Source organism: Nothoprocta perdicaria, unplaced genomic scaffold (genome assembly GCF_003342845.1).
Source record: "Nothoprocta perdicaria isolate Ctin4 unplaced genomic scaffold, notPer1 scaffold_112, whole genome shotgun sequence".
Taxonomy (NCBI): Eukaryota; Metazoa; Chordata; class Aves; order Tinamiformes; family Tinamidae; genus Nothoprocta; species Nothoprocta perdicaria.
The window spans coordinates 22,669-43,576 of record NW_020454228.1 but is presented as its reverse complement, the minus strand read 5'-3'; the positions used below and the strand labels follow the sequence as shown (position 1 = coordinate 43,576).

The window sequence follows — 20,908 nt, the reverse complement described above, 5'->3', positions numbered from 1 at the left end:
GATTTACRCACAAATTATTTAACTGCTTGAAAAATAATTCCAATGTATCTGATTCCTCCTATGGCAGGATTCACAAATAATACTCTGCCATCTTTACATTGAACAAATGAAAGCTCGCATCTCTGCCTTTTGTTTCTTAATGCACATTTTATAAGGATGTGAAATGTGATGTAGGTCTCATTTCACACAAGGTACATGAGCCAATGTTAATCTTTAAGCCTTCAAGAAATTGCACTGAAGCCAAAAGGGACAATTCACGAGCAGAGCATTACCCGTGTTTGAACAATGTCCTAAAACAGGGTCATAAATCTGCATTTGCTTTAGGAAGACAACTTCAAGTTTCTCTTTATAAAGCTTTTTGTGTCACATGCTTATTATTTGCAATCCGCTTTAATAATTGCTATAGGAAGCAATTACTCTGTATTGTTCCTTCGTTCCAGCAAGAGAGCTCAGCAGGGATACATTAGAAAAGAACGGCTTTGTACAAGTTCCACTCATTGCTACTTCTAAGCAAAATCAACCACTGAGCAGGCTGTACAAATAACTACATTTTAAATAACCCACAGCAACAAAACTTGTTCTACAGTCTTGGCAAGGTTGCATGTGCAGGAGTTCACAACATATTTTAAATGCTGAATTATTCAGGGCTTATCATTATCATTTGGTCTTAATGTAACAACTAACAACATGCTTAWTTTAATATACCTCCACTATTAAGACAAAATATCACGTCAAAACATTTTAAAAGATCACTTCTGTAGCTTTCATGACTCTTTTACAGGACTTTCTGTAATTAATCTAGAAAAATAAAACAAAATAGACATCTGTGCACATTACTACATATTACATTAAAAAGGATTTGTAAAGGCTTATCATAGGCTGCTTTTCCAAATATCTGTTCATTTTTAGTTTTACTTTGCTTCAACATTGAAAATTATACCCACATACCAGGACAGCAAATGAAATACTCAACAACCGTTTCTCCTTTTTGTTCCTTTATTTTCTTTCTTATTCTTTAACATTTGTAGATTTAATATATTTCAAAACAGAAATCTCTAGGTGAATTATTGCTTAAAGTAAATGAAAGCTGCATGCCAAAAACTGAACTTGGGGTTTGTGCCAATTCATGTCTTAGAGGCAGCAGCCTCTTTCTCTCCTCACAACCCCCTCTGCCTAATACTTCCCACAATTTGAGTACTAAATGAAAAAGAAATCCCATGGAGCAAATAGTTTAGCATGCAATTAAACCTCCAYAACACATTGACAAAGGGGGGCAAGTACAGCAGCTTTAAAAAAGAAAAAAAACTCAAAAGACCTTTAATAAATTTATATTTTAGTAAGCCTGTACTCTTTGTATGTCTGGGATAGAAATTCTTCTAGATGTACAATTCATAAGATTTCTCTCTGCAAGATTCACATTAAAATAACCCCATGTGAATTCACTAGGAATGCTCTGAAAAGCCCTAAGTTTCTTAAATGCTTTGTTAGATTGCAGCCTAACACAGAATAAGCAAAAGCATTAGTACATACCAAATATATACTCTTTCCCCTATTTTCCTGGCCTAAACCATTTAAACTCTTGAGAGTGCAGGAACTGATTAAGCTTTTAATTCCCTCACTATTATTGCAGAGCAATCTGTTGGCTTAGTGGACTTTCAACAACCACTTTGTTGTCTTACTTCTCATGCTTGATGAAGAAAGTCCCATTTCTGATTCTCCCTTTCTCCATGGTCCTACCTAACAAATACTGCTCTACCTTCCTGTTACTCCACTGCAAGAGTATTACTACAGAAAATTACTACACTGTCACCCTGGCACATCTGAAATCTTACTTCATAGTAGGAACTTACATTTCAGATGCTCTTATTACTGATATTTTAGTGAAAATAAAAGTTAAGTAAAACAAAAATAAATAGAGTAATAKGAAAAAAAATTACTGCTACATTTTTTCAATTGAAATCTTTCAACTCTGATTTAATTTTATTTGCTGCTGAAGCTAGGCCTTCAGTCAAGAAGAGCAAAAGTTTTTCCACATATGTAAACACTTAAATGTAGATCGTATTTCATCAGTGTTTTCAAAAGTAGGTGGAGGGGAGAGAAGAGAGGAAGARGAGCTGAGGTAAGACACTGCTTTTTGTCACATATATTTGTGAGGCTTGGAAAGGAACAAGGAAGAAATGTGGGTTTTACATGGGTGCTGATATACAGGCACTGATCCAACTGTAACTGAAAAAGTACATTCATCTGTGACACACTTATCACAGTTGTGGGGGCATTGCTGAGGACTGCAAAGAGTTTTTTTTTTCTTTCTCTCACATCTTAGTCACACTAACTTGCAATGAAAAATATTTTGTAATATATGAAAAAAGCATTTTTGTCCATTAGAAATAGCATTTTTTTAAACACAAAGAAACTCAACGTATTTAACCACAAGTACTATTTTTATCAAAACAAAAGTGTATACATATTTTGTACATCTATACATGCGTGTGTATATATATATATACACACTTATTACCAAATATTTTGCAATAATTGCTATATGATTGAGGTGCTATATGAGATGATGACCCTTAGATTTTACAGAAAACACTACATCAAGATAAAAAGCTTTTTGGAAAAATCTATGCTATTATGTTAGTTCCAAATTAAAAAAAAAATATTGCTTTAACTAGAACCAATAAAATGAGTTATAATACTGAGCACAATACAGGAAGAAAAGTAAAACTCCTATTTTCCAGAAAAGTTTCTAACTGTACAAACTCTTATATTGGAAAAAGTCTGTTTTCAGAATATGTGGGCATATATCACTGAACAGCAGAATGAACTCACTGCAATGTCTAAAGTATGATTAGGTTGATGTCACAAATAATTATGAATCTCGACACTCTACAGAACTTATTAGCACAAAAAAGTTATTTATCGCTGACAGGAAAGGTACAAGTTTAAAAGACTGTATGCTTATGGATTCACATTTTATTTTTGAGGTATGCGGAAAACCAGGCTGATTTTAATTTTGACAAAGACAAAAYGTACTTCTTTTTTCTTTTGAAAAAGCAGTGAAGAAATATAGATGTCTACTGTTTACTTATAGCTTCCTGAGCAAAAGATCATGGAAAATCTGTGAAAAATATTCCAAGTCATGTCCATGTAAAACGTAAAATGAACAAGTCTTCTAAAAATCATCCAAATAAACTATGCTTTATAATGGAGGATATTTATACTTTCTACCTTTCTTTTTAATCTCACAGTATTTGGGCACTGCACACCAGGCCCTGACTGTTTTTCTGTCCATCAGAATTGTTTGCATAACAAATTTCAGGACGTTGAAAATATTGGCTCCAAGCTTCCACATCAAGAGATATTAATTCAAATTGCAGGATTAGGATTTTTTTTCCCCTCTCTCAGACTTTTAACATAGAAATTGCAATGAGCTGCACAACTGTAATTATTGCACATTAAGCTCACGAAAACATTTTGCATTGCATAATATTAGACTTTTCTTCCAATTTGTAAAAAGAAAACAAAAGAAAGGAGTTTGCATTTCCAAACCTTAAAAGTCTTGACACACCTCACAGGAAATTGATTTTCTACAAAACCTTTGGAAAGAATTAGGTTTGGATTCCTGTGCAAGATATTTACATTCCATGGAGATCTAAACCTACAACAAGACCCACAGGTGAGAATGTATCGTATAAAAAGAAAAGAAAAACTTGAACACATTGGAATCAAATCAGACTTTCAGAATACAAGTCCCAGAGGGGCAGGATAGAAGATATCAAAACAAACAATTTAAGAGTTTAACATTTTTAAGTCACCTTATTAAATGCTCCATAATAAAATTATTTTTGCACTACTTGCTCATTTCCTTTAAGTCTTGACAGACATGTAAAATGGCAATCCTCCAGCTTATCTTATCCCAATTATATGGCTCATTTTTCAAGGACTAAATAAGAAACATGTCAGATTCARCAAGTTTGCTATGAATTCAGTCCCGCACAGAGAGGGCTAGTTTTGCAGAACTGTGCCAATATCGTCAACCTGAGCTCTTCAAAAACCAGCTTTCGATGAGAGGTCTTTTCTCCTGGGCTGCCACCATGACTGGKTTTGGGGAGAGGGAGCAAGTAACATAAGATGAATGCAGGACAAAAGCATTGGCAGCAGGAACAATGCTTTTAAAATCAGAATTTGAAACCAAACTGCAAAACACTCAGCAATATAATCCCCTGTATATCTACAGGACTTGTAATGTTTATCCTCTCTGAGTGGAAAATAAACCATTTCTATGACTGTACGAATTAGTCTTCGCGGTCAAGGGGAATAGCCTCCAGACAGGAAACGACCCTGCACGTGATTCACTGCCCAAGTAGTAAAAATCTGGTGCCACTAGGTGTGTTTTGGCTTCCTTTGAGAATTAAGTCAGGAGTGCCCTGGCTCAGGCTCCCCTTGACAGAGGCCAGTGTTGCAATGCCAGAACAGCTTCGTGCACCCTTGTGCCACCAGCCCTGACGCATGGCAGCCACCAGAGCTTGCAACCTTCAAGGAGGCCTCTCCCTGCACTGCAAATATCACAACTCTTTGGATGCCTTTAAGAGYAGATGCACAGGGGGGCCACACAGGGCCAGGTGAGTCTGGAATCATAGAATCATTATGGTTGGAAAAGGCCTTCAAGATCATCAAGTCCAACCAAAACCTCTTCAACACAGGTCTGCTAATCTCCCTCATCTTACTACAACCTTCCTTAAGGAAGTTGTAGAGAGCAATAAAGCCTCCCCTGAGCCTCCTCTTCTCCAGACCAAAAAACCCCAGCTCCCTCAGCTAGCCTTCGTAAGGTTTGTACAGATACCTGTAACAGTGCATGCTGCACTGCTCATGAGCTAGAGGATGCCATCCAACTTCAGCACCCTGCCTGACCTCCCACATGGCCCCTATGTAGAGAGATTCAAGCACAGGTGAAGCAGCCTCACCTAAAAATAAGTTAGGCAGGTCAGCACAGCCTATATGAGGGACCATGATGAGAGACGGTGGTGCCAGACAGCCATGCACAGTGTACACAGGGATCGGGACCAGTAGATGTCTACAGAGACCTAAGCCTGGGACGTGCCCAAGCCCCACACGGCTAGATGGGGCTGGACCATCCCAGAAGCCAGGGAAACTGAGATGTCTTCCCAGAACGTATCAGAAGGTCATCCTAGTCAGAGACAAAATGAAATTTCCTGTTTTTTGAAGAATCACACCCATGTGTTTTTTATTCTTATGTCTTTTGTAACTATTTGTGCCATTCCTCATTAGCAAATGCTACTTCAAGTTTCTTGGAGTGAAAATTCTCTTCTTAAAATGTTATTAGGCCAGTAATTTCCAAATCCCATTAGCTTTGGTTTCCATTCAGTTCAAAACAAGGCAAGAGGTCTCGGGGCTTCAAACTTCCTAGGCTCCAACTTTTAACAAGTTTAAGTAATACTTTCAGTGGGAAGGCTGGAGCAACCCAGTGTCTCTGTCAGAGAGCTAGCGAGGACATGAACTTTTCTGACCCAGTTAAACCTTTTGCTACCGCTGACCAGTGAAAAGTGCTATGAAGTGCTCACACCACCACAGGCCTTTTTCCTGAGAGGAATGAAACAGGTCAGGCAAGTGGTAAGGGAAAGCTAATGGGTCAGGGAAGGGAACTCAGCAATTCCCCTGTAGGATAGGGCCACGTCCTCTGATAGTATTGCATCACTGCTGTAGTTGCTTCACAGAAGAGCAAGCATCCTTCATTTTGAGTAGCTTCTAACATCTGCAAACTCTGATGTGCTTCTGCTGAGTATCCTTTCTTTTACTCCCTGGTAGCACTTTGAAAAATAGAAGCGGTAAAGTCCTGACTCACTGCACAGTCTCTCTAATCAATGGTCAAACTCTTTTTTTTCCCCTTGTATATTAAAAATGTCCCTGCATGTGTATACAGGGCTCACCTGGTTGTCATGCCAAGCATAATCCACRTGTGACATATGAATCCCTGTCATAAGGCAAGACATCGCTTGGGGTAACAGGGAATACTGGGTCTATGTAGAATTTAAAAAATAAGTAAATAGAAATCAACATGCATGCTCTCTACAAACTTGAGGCAGATGGCAGCCACAGAGACTGGAACCCCTAGGAAAATGTACCAGCACAAAAAGAGCAGAAGGAGCACCAGCCCGTAATCCTCAGCTTCCCTGAAAGGCAGTTTGAAAGAATTTATAGGACTCAGGATCTCAAAGTCAGCCAGAGATCAAACTGAGGTTGCAGCTACCTGCATGTGTGTGGGACAAAAGATCTTACAATGCTTTCCTGGAGAAAGGGATGTATGCAAACAAAAAATAATGCCTGGCAAGCCTTAAAGGGACTACACTAAACCTCTGAACGGCAATTACATATTTAATGGAGGTAGCAAAGGGAATTCAATTCCAAAGCATGAATGTTGAAGGACTTGTATTTTTCTGAATGCCAGAAATTTAAGGAAACTGAGGAGGCAACAAGATTGAGCTCTGATTAGAAGGAAATTGTGTCACAGTGATACATTTTTGTAGTGCGATCAATTAAGAAAAAAACTCCTATGTAAAGCTGACAAAAAAGACCAAGAAAACATCTCTTCCGTTTCTCTTCCCACTATTTATCTATTTCCTGACAGATGCAGAGAACTGCTGAACCAGCAACTTTCTTGGCTTATTGAAATTGCCAGCTGGAATCAAAAGGAAGCAAAAGAGAAGAGCAGGTGGAGCAGCATAAGAAGAGAAAGGGGGAAGGGCAAAAAGAGTCATAAAAATAGCACCACAAGGCAGATAAAGAGACTCACGTTCCATTTTCATTCCTCTCTGCTCACTAGCAAGGTAATTTTTAAAATGTTGGTCTACAACAGTCTTTATTTTTTTTTTCCTCATGTCCAAATTAGTATTTAATAACAGCATTTGCTGTAGGCTAAAGGTAACAGTAGCACCAATGAATCCTCATTTTCATTGGACCCTTGGCTTTAGTTGATATTCCTGTACAGGTGATTCTTAAACAGTTAACAGATTCAGAAGTTATTGCTGGGATTAACCAACATCATTATTGCACAAGCCTCATTTTCTTTTGAAAACCTATCAAAACACAAACAAATAAACAAAATATAAAACCAAAAACCCACAACAGACTATGTCATGAGAATTTGGCATTGACACAGGAAACTGACGAATTTTAGATTAAGAGAGATGATGTGGATTAAACTGTAACTGAGAGGACTATAACTCCCCTGTTCTCATTCTTGAGCTGAAACCATACAGTTATATAATAAATAGCAAGAGCTGTCAGGAATATGTCAGTGTGTCCAGCTACAAAATGATTTAAAAAAAATAAAGAAAAATTGTTGGTTAAGTCATTTTCAGCAGGAGATGAAATCTAGTGTTGCGTAAAAAGCATGATGATACATTAAGAAAGCTCCTAATGCAGAACCAGTGCAAGTCTCACATTCAAAAACTCAAGTGTGTCTTGAAACTTTTAACCTTTTACATCAGCCATGAGGTGCTGACAGCCTGCTTTGGTGTCTAATGAGACTGATGGATGCACATGAAAGAATATAATTATTTATCACATTCTGCTTGCAACCTTGCTGATAAGCAGGCTACTTTTGCGAGGACAAGTATACTGAGCATTTTGATTGTAAATGAGCACTGCTGCATTCCTATTTGCACCAGTCCTCCCAGACAGACAGACAACCAGAAAAGGCTAACTCAAGAGAGGATCCAATATACCATAAAAAGATATGAACACCACAGACGGGCAGACCTGTAACAGAACAAGAGCATCAGCAGCAAATCAAAACAAACATTCTGTATTTTACATTTCATGGGAAGGAAAAGTATTTTAGTTTTAAATTATCTAAGGAATAGGTTTGCAGAATGGTTCGCTATAGTAACGTACATTAGCTAATGATTCAGATTCACCTCTTCCTAGGAACGACGCAACTCCACCATATGCTTTCTCATTAGAAATCTCTAGCCCTATCCACAACTTCCACAGTTGTAGTGAACTGGCTTGAAATTGAAATGGCTTAATATTTCTTTCATATTAAGATGATTCAATAATTCTTTTCACTGAAGGAAAACTGCTATACATTATTGCTGGGAGAAAGAGGAGAAAAAAAAAAAAAGGTGGTGTCCTGCAACACACAAAACAAAACCAAATTTCAAATACCTAAGAGTTAGTCCAAATGATTTCACTACTCCAAACAAACTAGGTGCTTCTCTGTACTCTCTACAGTCACATGCCACTCACCTAGATGAGGCTGTGCAGCTGCAGAAATATTGCAGCAGGGCAATTGCCAATTTGACCATAGGACAGTCCTGCAACTATCTGTTTAAGATATTACATATTAACAGGAATTTTCTAATTAGAAAAGAATCGAGAGCAAAGAAAACTGAAGAGTACCACTAATCCATTCCTTGAAAGGTACTTCACATCTACACATTATCTTTCTAGCCATTAAATTCTCTGGCATATTTTGAAACTAAACTTACACTTGAATGATCAAGTTACTAGAAGGACTTAAAGCTTACTGTGTCTGTCTCACTATTAATTTGCTTGTGTTACTAATATTTATATGCTGATAGTGCCAAATAATTTAAACTCTATAGTGAGAAAACAAAAATCCACAATCTTACCCTTTATATTTGCCTTTTTTGATATTTCACGTACTGAGAGCTGTTTCAGTTCTGTCCTTCACTATCTGAACAAAATAAATACCCTCACCCCAATTCCAGAGTGCCCTACTTGTGCTATAGGGTTTAAATCTGCTAGTTACAGTAAAATAACCTTGCTTGGTTGAGCATGAAATCTTGTCTCTCACACATCCCCTGCAATTAAAATACCCATATGGAAAATATGGTAAATATTGTAGCCTTTAAAATGAGTTAATGAATATTTCCTGAGGAGAAATATTCCTTGGGAGGATATTCTCCTCAGGTACAATCTTGATTTATATTAGATCAAATAAAAGATAGTTATTATGACACATCTAAGAACAGAGAGAAGGAAAATAAATGACTGAAAATTCAATGCAAATAACATTAAGAATTGTTTTCTTTCTGACATCAGTATGGTTCAAGGCTGCTCTTTCTTGTCCTGAAACAATATTTGCTCTGGCCAGTTAAATGAGGAACCTCATACTGCGAGGTACCAGACGTGATGACACTATTGCATACTGACTCCTGTCCTGGTTCTCTCTTCTCAAAATATGCAAAATGTGATTTGAAAGGCATGACTGCATTACTTTACAAGTATAATATATCTTCAGGATAATAATTTAGCATTTTTTTTACACAAACAAAAAAAGACTGTAGCAAAGTGTGTCTAGCACTAGGTTGCAATACAAACACACAGAAAAAGCCAAGCATATTATTGACTACAGTGGTAAAATCCATAATATCTAGAAAATGTAAAGATGAGAGTCCTCATTTCTAACTTTGCCATTTTATGAGAAACTCAGCCTAAAAACTGGGTAAGTTTTCAGCTGCACGGTATTTTTAGGTTTGCTTTTTTTTGCTATCGACATGCATTTCATGACACTGCTCAAGGACTCTATAGGAAGATTCAGACATCAGCATAATTTTAAACCTTACATTATCCCTTTTTAAAGGTTACCGAGTTCCAGTCTGCTTCATGTTCAAGCTGCAGCAAACATTTATAACAAGCTCACCACCAGAGTATCTAATGCATCTAATAAAAAAGCAGAAGCAAGCAGCCTCCTGGTTACAACCTTTTATTACTCAATAACAGAGAACAGCAGCTGACAATGAAAATGGGATTTTTTTTCAATTTATTTTTGCCTCCTGAACTCCTACCAAACAAAAAACAGAAATAGAGACTTAAACTTATTTTAACATAGAAGCCTAGAATCATAAAATCATTATGGTTGGAAAGAACCTTCAAGATCATCAAGTCTAACCATAAGCCCTTCAACACAAGGCCTGCTAAACTATATCCCTAAGCACCTCACCTACACGTTTACTTGAACACTGTTGGGACAGTGACTCCACCGTTTCCTTGGGCAGCCTGTTCCAATGCTTCACCACTCTTCCTGTGTATAAGGTCTTCCTAACGTCTAACCTGAACCTCCCCTGGTRCAACTTGAGGACATTTCCTCTTGTCCTATTTTCAATAGCTATTTTGGAGAAGAGATCGACCCTCATCTCACTATAACCTTCTTCAAGGCAGCTGTAGAGAGCAATAAGGTGTCTCGTGAGCCTCTTCTTTTCCAGACCAAAAAACCCCAGCTCCCTCAGCCAATCCTAATAAGGTCTGTGCTCCAGACCCTTCACCAGCTTCATTGCCCTTCTTTGGACACGCTCCAGCACCTCCATGCCTGTCTTGTAGTGAGGGGCCCAAAACTGAACACTGTATTCGAGATGCAGCCTCACCAGCGCTGAGTGCAGGAGGACAATCACCTCCCTAGTCCTGCTGGCTACATTGTTCCTGATACAGGTCAGCATGCCGCTGGCCCTCTTGGCCACCTGGACACACTGCTGGCTGTCAAATAACACCCTCAGATCCTTTTCTGCTACGCAGCTCTCCAGCCACTGCTCCAAGCCTGTAGCACTGCATGAAGTTGTTGTGATAGATCAGTAGCCAGCACTGGCCTTGTTGAACCTCATACAGTTGGTCTCCACCCATCAATGAAGCCTCTCCAGATCCTTCTGCAGAGCCTTCCTACCCTCAAGCAGATCTACTCTTCCTCCTAGCTTGGTRTCATCTGTAAATTTGCTAAAGGTACCTTCAATCTTCTCATCCAGGTCATCAATGAAGTTGTTAAAGAGGACTGGCCTCAACATTGACCSCTGAGGAACACCACTCATGACTGGCCTCCAGCTGGATTTAACTCCATTCACGACCACTGTATGGTCCCAGCCATCCAGTCAGTTCTTCACTCTGTGAGGAGTCCTCCGTTCTAAGCCATAACCTGTCAGATTCTCCACGAGAAAGCAGTGGGAGACTGTGTCAAAGGCCTTACTGAAGTCTAAGTAGACCACGTCCACAGCCTTTCCCTCATCCACTASATGGGTCACCTGGTCATAAAATGAGTGATAGGTTATCACAGGGTTTCTTAACTCATGGCCTAATCATGATTGCTGATTACTTCACTGCAGACAGTGTGTATAAAGGACATGTTTTGTTCTTTTTAATATTCCAGTTCACTTAACTACAGTTCCAATCAACATATCACTTGAAAAAGGAGCTTAAATTTCTCCCTTACACATCACTAAACAAAAGCCTAAAATTATAACTTCATCCAATATGTTTGCACCTTATGTGTTGAAATGCATCACTTGGTGAGAATCTACTTGTTTGTGTCTAAACCGTGTGTTCAACCTCAATTCAGCTAAAGAACACAGAATCTCAAAGGGCAAATCAAGAGAATCAAAGACTACATTGTCTACATTAAAAATGGCCACTATATGCCAGTATTTTATAACATATTTAGTAGCTCATTTTGTATTTGCATTTTCTTCCATGTAGGCCGCAAAAGAAAGGCAACTCTTAAAAGCAACAATTATTCAAGAAGAAGAGAGGGGGGAAATGTTTTGAGGTTACCTCCCTCACTGTTTAAGTTTGGCATTTTAAACCTCTAAGTACTTCACTAAACCTTTTACTGTTCCATTTTTGTAACAAAACAATTCTGATTGTTAATTGATAACTCTCATCCTGTTTTCCATAATTGCACACACCATTTTATTCCAAAAGACTATCACCTTATTATGGGCCCCAATGGGATGCACCCAAGAGTGCTGAAAGAACTGGCCGAGGTTATTGCTCAGCCTCTCTCCATCATCTTTGAGAGGTCCTGGAGAGCAGGGGAGGTGCCCGAGGACTGGAAGAAAGCCAACGTCACTCCAGTCTTCAAAAAGGGCAAGAGGGAGGAGCCGGGCAACTACAGGCCAGTCAGCCTCACCTCCATCCCTGGAAAGGTGATGGAGCAGCTCATCCTAGAGAGCATCTCTAGGCATATGAAGGAGAAGGAGGTGATCAGGAGTAGTCAGCATGGATTCACCAAGGGGAAGTCATGTCTGACGAAAGTAATAGCCTTATGGGCCAGATGGGATTACTGGCCGCTTGGACAACGGGAGAGCTGCGGATGTTGCCTACCTTGACTTCAGCAAGGCTTTCGATGCCGTCTCCCATAACATYCTCATAGGAAAGCTCTGGGAGTGTGGACTGGCCAAGTGCACAGTGAGGTGGATCGAGAACTGTCTGGGTGGCAGAGCCCAGAGGTTAAATAAATAAGCCCAGATGGTTAAATAAATGGGGCCGGGTCCAGTTGGAGGCCTGTGGCCAGTGGTGTCTCCCAGGGGTCAGTACTAAGCCCGGTGCTGTTCAACCTGTTCATCAATGACTTGGACAAGGGCATTGAGTGCACCCTGAGCAAGTTTGCAGATGATCCCAAGCTGGGTGGAATGGCTGACACTCCGGAGGGCTGGGCTGCCATCTAGAGGGACCTTGACAGGCTGGTGAGTTGGGTAAGAAGGAACCTCATGAGGTTCAATAAGGACAAGGCACCTGGGGAGGAATAACCCCAGGCATCAGTACAGATTAGAGGTTGGAGAACAGCTCTGCAGAGAGGGATCTGGGAGTCCTGGTTGACAACAAGTTAACCATGAGGCAGCAGTGCCCTTGGGGCCAAGAAGGCCAATGGGATCCTGGCTGCATCAGGAGGAATGTTGCCAGCAGGTGGAGGGAGAGTATCCTTCCCCCCTATTCAACTCTGATGAGGCTCTGCCTGGAATACTGGGAGCAGTTCTGGGCTCCTCAGTGTAAGAGGGACATGGAGCTTCTAGCAAGGATCCAGCAGAGAGCAACAAAGATGATTAAGGGACTGGAACATCTCTCAAACGAGGAGAGACTGGGTGAGTTGGGCCTGTTTTCTCTGGAGAAGAGAAGGCTGAGAGGGGATATGATTAACATGTAAAAGTACCTGAAGGGAGAATGTAGGAAGGAAGGGGCCAAGCTCTTCTCAGTGGTGGCCAGCGATAGGACAAGGGGCAATGGGTATAAGTTGCAACATAGGCAGTTCCATCTGCATGTGAGGAAGCACTTCTTCACTGTGAGGGTGACAGAGCCTAGGAACAGGTTGCCCAGGGAGGCTGTGGAGTCTCCTTTTCTGGAGGTCTTCAAAACCTGCCTGGATGCCACCCAGTGCCACGTACTCTAGGTGTCCCTGCTTGAGCAGGGAGGTTGGACTGGATGATCTCTAGGGTCCATTCCAACCTTAACCATTCTGTGATTCTGTGACCGTGGATCCTTGGGACATCATTATGGTAAATTATGCCAGAAGTAAATAATGCATGGTGTGAAATGTTACCAATACATAAGCTGATCCAAGAGGAAACACTCTTATTCTCTGATAAATGTTTCCTCATATGGAAAGAGAGACTTTGGAGGGTGGAATGAAATACGAAAAGCTGATGCCAAAAAAACTTGATATTTAAAAATACAATAACAAAAGAAGTACAGACATTTGCTACCAAAGGTATAATTCAGCTTCATGACTCATCTCATAATGAGCAGGCACACACAAAGGGCCACGCTCAGACAGCCTCAGTTTCAGCTCAGCCTCTGCACTTAGTGATTCCCTTTAGCAGATTCTAAATTTTCAGTGATACCAAACCCAAATCCAAGCCAAATCCAGTGTTTCCAGTATGGCTCTATTCAAATGATTAGCTCCTTACCATTTTCCATTAAAGAACAGGATGATATGAATTACCCATTCAGGTTATAGGATTATGCAGTTATAAACACAAGATACTGTAAGAACCATTTACAGCTGTTTTTCTGAGAGGGAAAGACTGCTTGTGGCTTTGAAAAACCTGTGGAGTTCAAAAATAAAGCAGCAAAATAAAGCACTGATGGAAAAAAGTGCTTTGATAGCCACTCAGAGTTTCTCAGGTCTTTTTTTTCAAGATATATTTGCTAAGAGTGCTCCTTTAAGTGGAAACACCTTTATATTCATTTATATTCATTAGAAAGTCATTTGAATGACTCAGTACAGGTACGAGAACACCTAATAGCGAAAGTGCAACTTTGTGTTAAAGTATGCTTAGCTTCAAGTAGAGGGATTTTATGTCTTACTGCATACTCCACCATTGAATTCATCAAAAATGTCATTTTAGTCCCTTCTTTTTGTTCAGTTCCCCTACATAAATGGGCTTGTTTCAATGGGAGTACTCAGGAAAGTTACCACCTTCAAGTGATCCACTTCAACTCCATGCCTCTCAGTTAAAGCACATTAATGCCCTTTACAAACCAGTTCTGCACCAGATTATCCTTGCAACAGCTTGAGAGGCGATGCTGAGGTGAGAAATATCTGTTCATGCCATGTCCACCTACCCCAGCTGCTTCAAACCRGGCTAGGTGACATTACAGCACTGCTTCCAGTAACCACGCTGGGCTCCCAATRTGGACATGCTCTGCCTGGCATGGCAACACACTGGAGAGGCACATCTCAGAGATAGCTTCTTCAATTCCTCCGCAGCTGCACCATCCACTTTAAAATAGTATTCAACATGAAGCATTTTAACCTTAATCCTAGCAGGACAGATTCATGGCAAGTGGAAATTATTTAAAACGTTATATAAACCTGACGAGCTGTGTACCAGTAATTAAAACCTTATTTTTATTTTTGGTTTGTATTTGAACCATCTACTTATTTTTCTAGATAAAGATCTTATTAGCAGGCCTCTCAAGCAGGATCTGCTGTAGCAGGTTGTATAGGGCTGTTTCTAGTTGGGTTTTGACACAGGCTTTTTTTTTGTAACAACAACAACAACAACAACAACAACAAAATAAAAAAAAAAAAAAAAAAAAAAAAAGAGAATAATTTAGGTTTCCTGGATATTTTTACAGCCATCTCTAATGAATTATGAGAGTGCAAATTCCTCTTTGTTCTAATGGAAGTTTTTCCTCCATCCCTCATATAGTTTTGAAGATTACTGGCACATCAAGGTTTTATTTCACTGGAAAATAAGATTAGAATGGCAGCCCCTGACCATGCTAATTCTCATCACTGTTTATAACAAGAAGTTCTGAAAGTCTCTGGTTTTAGAGACCAATTTGAAACACATGAGAAAGAGGAAATACCAGCATCTAGAAATCTTTTACTGTGTWGCTAAACTCTTAGGCACTCAAAACAACTAGTCATATAAGAGTGTCTATGACAGTTTAAAAGATACACTAGAACCTATGAATGCTTCTTAATGGAATAGATCATCAAGATTGCCTCATTAGAAGTATAACTCTTTACCTTGGTCTAATTTAGCACTTTTTAAAAGTAATACTACTAGTTATTTACATCTGGACTTTGCATATTCCTATTTACATGAATATGAATTCATATAGCTTATGGCTCTAAAAAGGCAATAATAGGCTTGGGGACTGTGGCTAGGACTACTAGCATTGAAATGTCAGTTTTCTTGCTGTACTACTTAGTCGAGTTCATCTAAAGATATCAGGAGGATGTGATTTCTCCAGGTGTATTCCTACCCGATGTGACTGTAATGGACTGTTACTCAGTTCTCTAAAACACATTTTTAGAAATTAACAGAGTTAAATTTATCTTCTATAAAGACATTCCCTCACTCATAAAGCTCATATTCTAGCCACAGTTGTTAGTCTTTTTCTGTCTAGGGAAACCGTTTTAGGTTGACAGTTAATCCTACTCCTGCTGTCATACAGGCAGTAATTTAAGTTTAAGAAAAAGAATATAAACAAAAGTCAACACCTTACTGGCTTTTCTCAGTGAAATATGAGTCTGGCAAATTTAAAAATATATTCACACTTCTGTTTTTTGCGCACAAAATGGTTAAAAAAGTCATTGTAACTATGGAAACAAGTCCCATCAACACAACCTAACTCAGGAACCATGTGGCAGAAAAGCAACATCATTGGTCTGCACTCTTTATTCACGCAGAACTAGGAGGAGAGCTCCAACTAAATAATGCAGCATCTGTGTGGCTGCAGCATCACACACTCTGTACTTGGCATCCTTGGAGCTCAAATAAAGCAGTTTGTTCATTCGCAAAGGAAATCATTCATTTTCTTAATAAAATTGCATCTCTGCTGATATAAGCCTACAAGTAAGATTAAGCTGGTATTTACAAAGCTGGAAGTTAGTTTAAAGGCATACATCATACAACAAAGTATGAATTCATCAAGTAAAACAAAAACTTAGCAAAAAAGGAGAAGCATTTCAAAATAAAACTTGAGTCCTATTAGTCTGCTCCCTAATTTCTCAGTCAAAATTGTTCAGATAGATATTAAAACTAGCATGATAGCTCTCCTTTGCAAGGCACTGGATGAAATCTATACAAAGTTCTTCCTTTATATCACTCTGTGTATACCTAATGCATGCGGCTGGGGATCACGCAATCCAGGCAGCAGATGCTGCACTCACTGCTGCTTAGCTTTAAAATCAGGTCACACTTGATTGCCCAAAACAAGACAATGCGAAACAACCATAATAGCCACCTGGGGCATGCAATTAGTGCGGGGTATCAGCATCCTAATATGCTCAGAGGGCATAAATGTAATGAACCGTTACAGACATCCTGCCAGACTCCTCAGCCCTGCATACTCCCTTCAAGATAACCATCACCCCCTTTTTCTCAGTGGGGTCCTACCAAAGGGATATAGCCATCCCTTTGGTATATAGCCAATCAAACAGGCTCTTACATTTTTCTTGTTCTTTTGTCTCCTTTACAAGTGTACAAATCCCAAAGAYAGTTTGTGTTTATGGACCTCTTAATCTAGTGCTGGCATCTACTAAGAGCCAGCAGCAGTTCCTCTTGCTGTGAATGCAATCATTTCTCTCTGCCGGCATTCCTTTGCCTTTTTTCTCCCAAATAATAAATGTTATCAATATTGATCTATGTAACAAAGTATTCTGCAGGATCACATTTGCTTCAGTGATATCTTTGCAACCTCAGTGAGATCAGAATATTTATTMTTTAGAGATTTCTTTTTCCTTTGGGATGAATTTGCTTACTTATTCCCATATTATGAGCCAAAACATAGGAAACACTACGTACAATTTGACCAACATGGGTAACTCTACAAAGTCCACCTGATGCTGTTCAGTTTCCTCCATTTCTGACAGTGTATTTAACCAATGAACTACATGTTACACAACTGGCCTCTTCCTTCTTCCTTTGACATAAATTAAAAAAAAAAAAAAAAAAACCACAATCCTAACCTGCATGCATCAGGCAATAGCCTATAGACATTTTGCAGAGTTACTTAAAATCCGCCACAAGCTTTGTGCAAGTCTAAAAAAATACGTTAATGGTTCTGCCTTTAACCACATTATACGGATAGTCAAAGGCTTTCAGCACAAAGGAGGTATTATRGTTTCAGAAAAACATGCTGTTCTGTCCCATCATATCCAGTTCAGTCCTGTCTCAGAATTCTAATTTTAGTTACAACTTTGACCATTTTTCCAGAATTGAAATTATTTTCACTAATTCTTTGATCTTTTCATTAAAAGAAGCCAAACAGGTACACTCTGCTGCATGCTGTTGTTCAGCAGAATAGCTGATTTTAGCAAAACTCTCCTGAGCAGAAGTCCTATCGCTTCATGCTTAGCAAGACTGAGCTCTTGGGTGCACACCATCTGCTCCTACTGACCTGCTTGTTCTTGGATTATTTTCAGTTTATTCCAGCACTTCCTCTGCTGGCACACCCTCTTCCATTACCTCYCTGTTTTCTATTACCTAGCACGCTTCATCTAAACAACCTCTCAAATCATGCCACTAACTCTAGAACAACACAAGATCCTTGCTGGCTTGTGGTCTAGTAGAACATGCTCTTGCTTTTCCTACRGCAATTGCCATATTCAACAGCAGTTCCATGTGCACCCTCCTGATTTTTGTCTGGACAGCAAAACTCAGTGTTACGGTTGAGGATGGTGGAAGGCCATTTCCCTTAACACTTTCTTCCACAGCTACACATGCTCCAAGATAGCAGCATAGGTTCAAGATTTTGCCATGGCACTGAATGCCTGTTCCAGAAGACTTTTGATCTGTAAAGCCTATATATAAAAACCTTGGGAATTGTACACATCACACAAAATGGTACATAGTTGCCTCTTAGTCCAAAAAAAAAAAAAAAGGGAATGGCATTAAGTATCTCTGGCCTGAGCAGACTGACCTTAGTTGAAATACAAAACTCTTTTCTAATCCAAATCTCCACATTTTTGCCCTGACAAAACTAAGCATGACTCTTGCTTAACGGATCAGTAGGGACACCGCATGCTCAGCAGCATTGTGAAGCATGGGGACTTTSAAAGCATGGGCTTTTTTCCCCTTTTTTAAAGGAAACTTTCACTGTGTACTCCAAAGGAAACATGCATCTTAATGCAACCCAGTCGCCTCTGCTTTAAAATAGGTATTTCCTGTACTAGCAGAAAACAGATACCAGGCACCATTATGCCTTGTTCCCATCACTGTCAGAACAGGGCTTTTTGAACAGAAACTATTAGATTGCATTTTCAGAAAATGGCTAAATCTCCGACAATCAATGACAATCACTTCTTCCATCAGAATATCTGTATTTCCTTCATTTATATATATATACGTATATATAGGTTCACATATGTTGTTCACAAATAYTAGGTTATTTTTTCTTACGTTCCTGTAAATGCTAGGGCAAATACTTAAGAGGTAGTGGATTTGAGGACAGGAGCTCCAGTCACGGGCCAGAACTCCATGGTGAGTAACAGCATACAAACAAGAGGGGAAGGGCAGGAAGGAGGAAGAGAAACAACCCCAAACCCCCAAAGCCTTATTATCTGAGCGCTCTTAGAGCCAATTAGGGATTTGTTTCCAAGAAACATTCTCTGCACATCATAAATATACCTAGGGATACACTAAATAGTAAAAAGCAAAAAGATGAGCAAGAAAAGACAGTATTTCCAGGCTTGTGTTACATGCCTCAGTAAAAGCAAGTCCATGCAAACTTCTCCAAAATGACAACAAATTTCACTTACAAGATCTACATAAAAAAAATAAGATTTTTTTTTCTTTTCCCCATCAGTCTCTTTGGAAAGGCCTTAGTGCGTCCAAAAGTGGAAAGGCCTTACTATGTCCAAAGTGACAAAAATTTGCTAATTTGGCTTTAGTATGTTTCTTAAATATGTCTTCCTTTTTTTTTTTTTTTTTTTTTTTTTTTTTTTTTTTTTTTTTTTTTTTTTTTTTTTTTTTTTTTTTGCCATTAGTTTTTTTCTTCTCGGCAAACATCTACTTTTGGTTCTCAATCTCTACTTTCATCACTGAATTCACCATAAGACTAAGATCCCCGTCTAACTCTAAAAAAAAGCAGTACTACAGTGCCTGATAATGGTTGTTTTTTTTTGTTTTTGTTTTTGTTTTTTTTTGAACATCAGGTAAATAGTGCAAGTACTGAGGGGAAAAATACGTTTGCTCAAGTAAGAAATCATTACTATTCTAGTTCAGTCACTTCTGCAATATAAATTAATACAATATACAGTCAGTAAGCAATGGTCTAGCAGTTTGCAGAACAGAGGATGTCAGCACCCCTCTGACCACAGCCAGGAATGAGCTATATCTTAGCTCAATTCTAATGTGGTTTTTTTTTTTTTTTTTTTCTTGATGAAGGACTCTGAAGAATAAAAATCTTTTTGGGTTATTAAAAAAAAAAAAAAAGGGAAAGCCAACATTATGTAGACTTAGTTTAGCTTTTTTCAGCTGCAGTATATTCATCAACTAATCCACATACTAATCCACAGGTGGAAAAGACCAAGTCCAGCTCTTCCTGTTGCCAGGAGCTGCATCCCACAAACAGGCCCCTTGTCAACCCTCATGGGGTCTTTGCCCTCCTAACTCCTCCTGCCCATCTCTCCTAGTCCAAAAACCTCTTTTTCTACCAAAGCATATTTGCTTTTAAGTACAAGCATACAAAGAGTACAACATCATTTTACTTATAGATTGCTTTTCTGCCAAAAGACTTAAAGCAGATACGAAGACACACAAATAACATTCAGGAGAAGGGAAATCCCCTTCTGAGATCCAGGAGCAGAACTGTCTTTAGGGCATTCGGAGGTGCATCTGGGACGTGTCATGCAGGCAGCGACACATATGTGAGTGTGTATGTATATGTGTGTGTATATATATATATATATATAAAATGCATGCATAACACCCCACAGGGCTGCCCGTAAACTTGGTTTGAGACTCAATGTAAAGCCGCAAATAAGCATCAGTCCCGCACCCGTAGACCCAAGCGCCAGGAACAAACACGAAGGGGGAAACACCAGCAGCTCGTCCGCAAGGAACCGCGACCGCGAGCAGGACGCAGCCCCCGAGAACCGAACCGAAGCAGGCGGCGCTCGCTCAGGCGGCTGCGGGAAGCGCCGGCGACCCCCGCACCGGGTCCCCCCGTGGACGGCGCCGCGGGCCGCGCACCCACCTGGAGCAGCGTGTCCGGGGGCAGCTGCGAGGCCCGGAGCAGCTCGGCCACGCTGCCGGCGGCCGCCTCGGGCGCAGCGGCGGCGGCGGCGCCGGGCGGGCAGCAGCGCGCGAAGAGCTCCGCGTAGCGCCGCTGCTCGCCCTCGCTGAGCGCCAGCAGGAGCGAGCCCGGCACCGAACCAGAGCCCGGCACCGAGCCCGGCTCCATGCGGCGGCGGCGGCCGCGGTGCCCGCGGCGTTGGGGGCGGCGCGGGGGGCGGCGCTGCGGCCGGGAAGGTGCCGGCCCCGCCGCCCGCCCGCCCCGCTGCGGCCGCCGCCGCGGCGGCTCCGCAGCGCCCCGGCCCCACCGCCGCCTCCCGCCGCAGGGAGCGCCCGCCCCGCTGCGCAGGCACCGGCACCGACAGCGCGGGGATCCGCGAGCCCGGGCGCTGGAGAAGGGAGATGTT

General features: G+C 40.4%; 1 protein-coding gene across 1 annotated transcript in view; it reads right to left on the bottom strand.

Moving 5' to 3' along the window:
* Positions 1 to 20,670, bottom strand: part of REPS2 (RALBP1 associated Eps domain containing 2) — a 90,611-nt gene extending 69,941 nt beyond the window's left edge. The window contains exon 1 of the mRNA XM_026052016.1: positions 20,464 to 20,670. Coding sequence (XP_025907801.1) covers positions 20,464 to 20,670 — 207 coding nt within the window. The remainder of the gene's footprint in view (positions 1 to 20,463) is intronic.
* Positions 20,671 to 20,908: the final 238 nt, after the last annotated feature.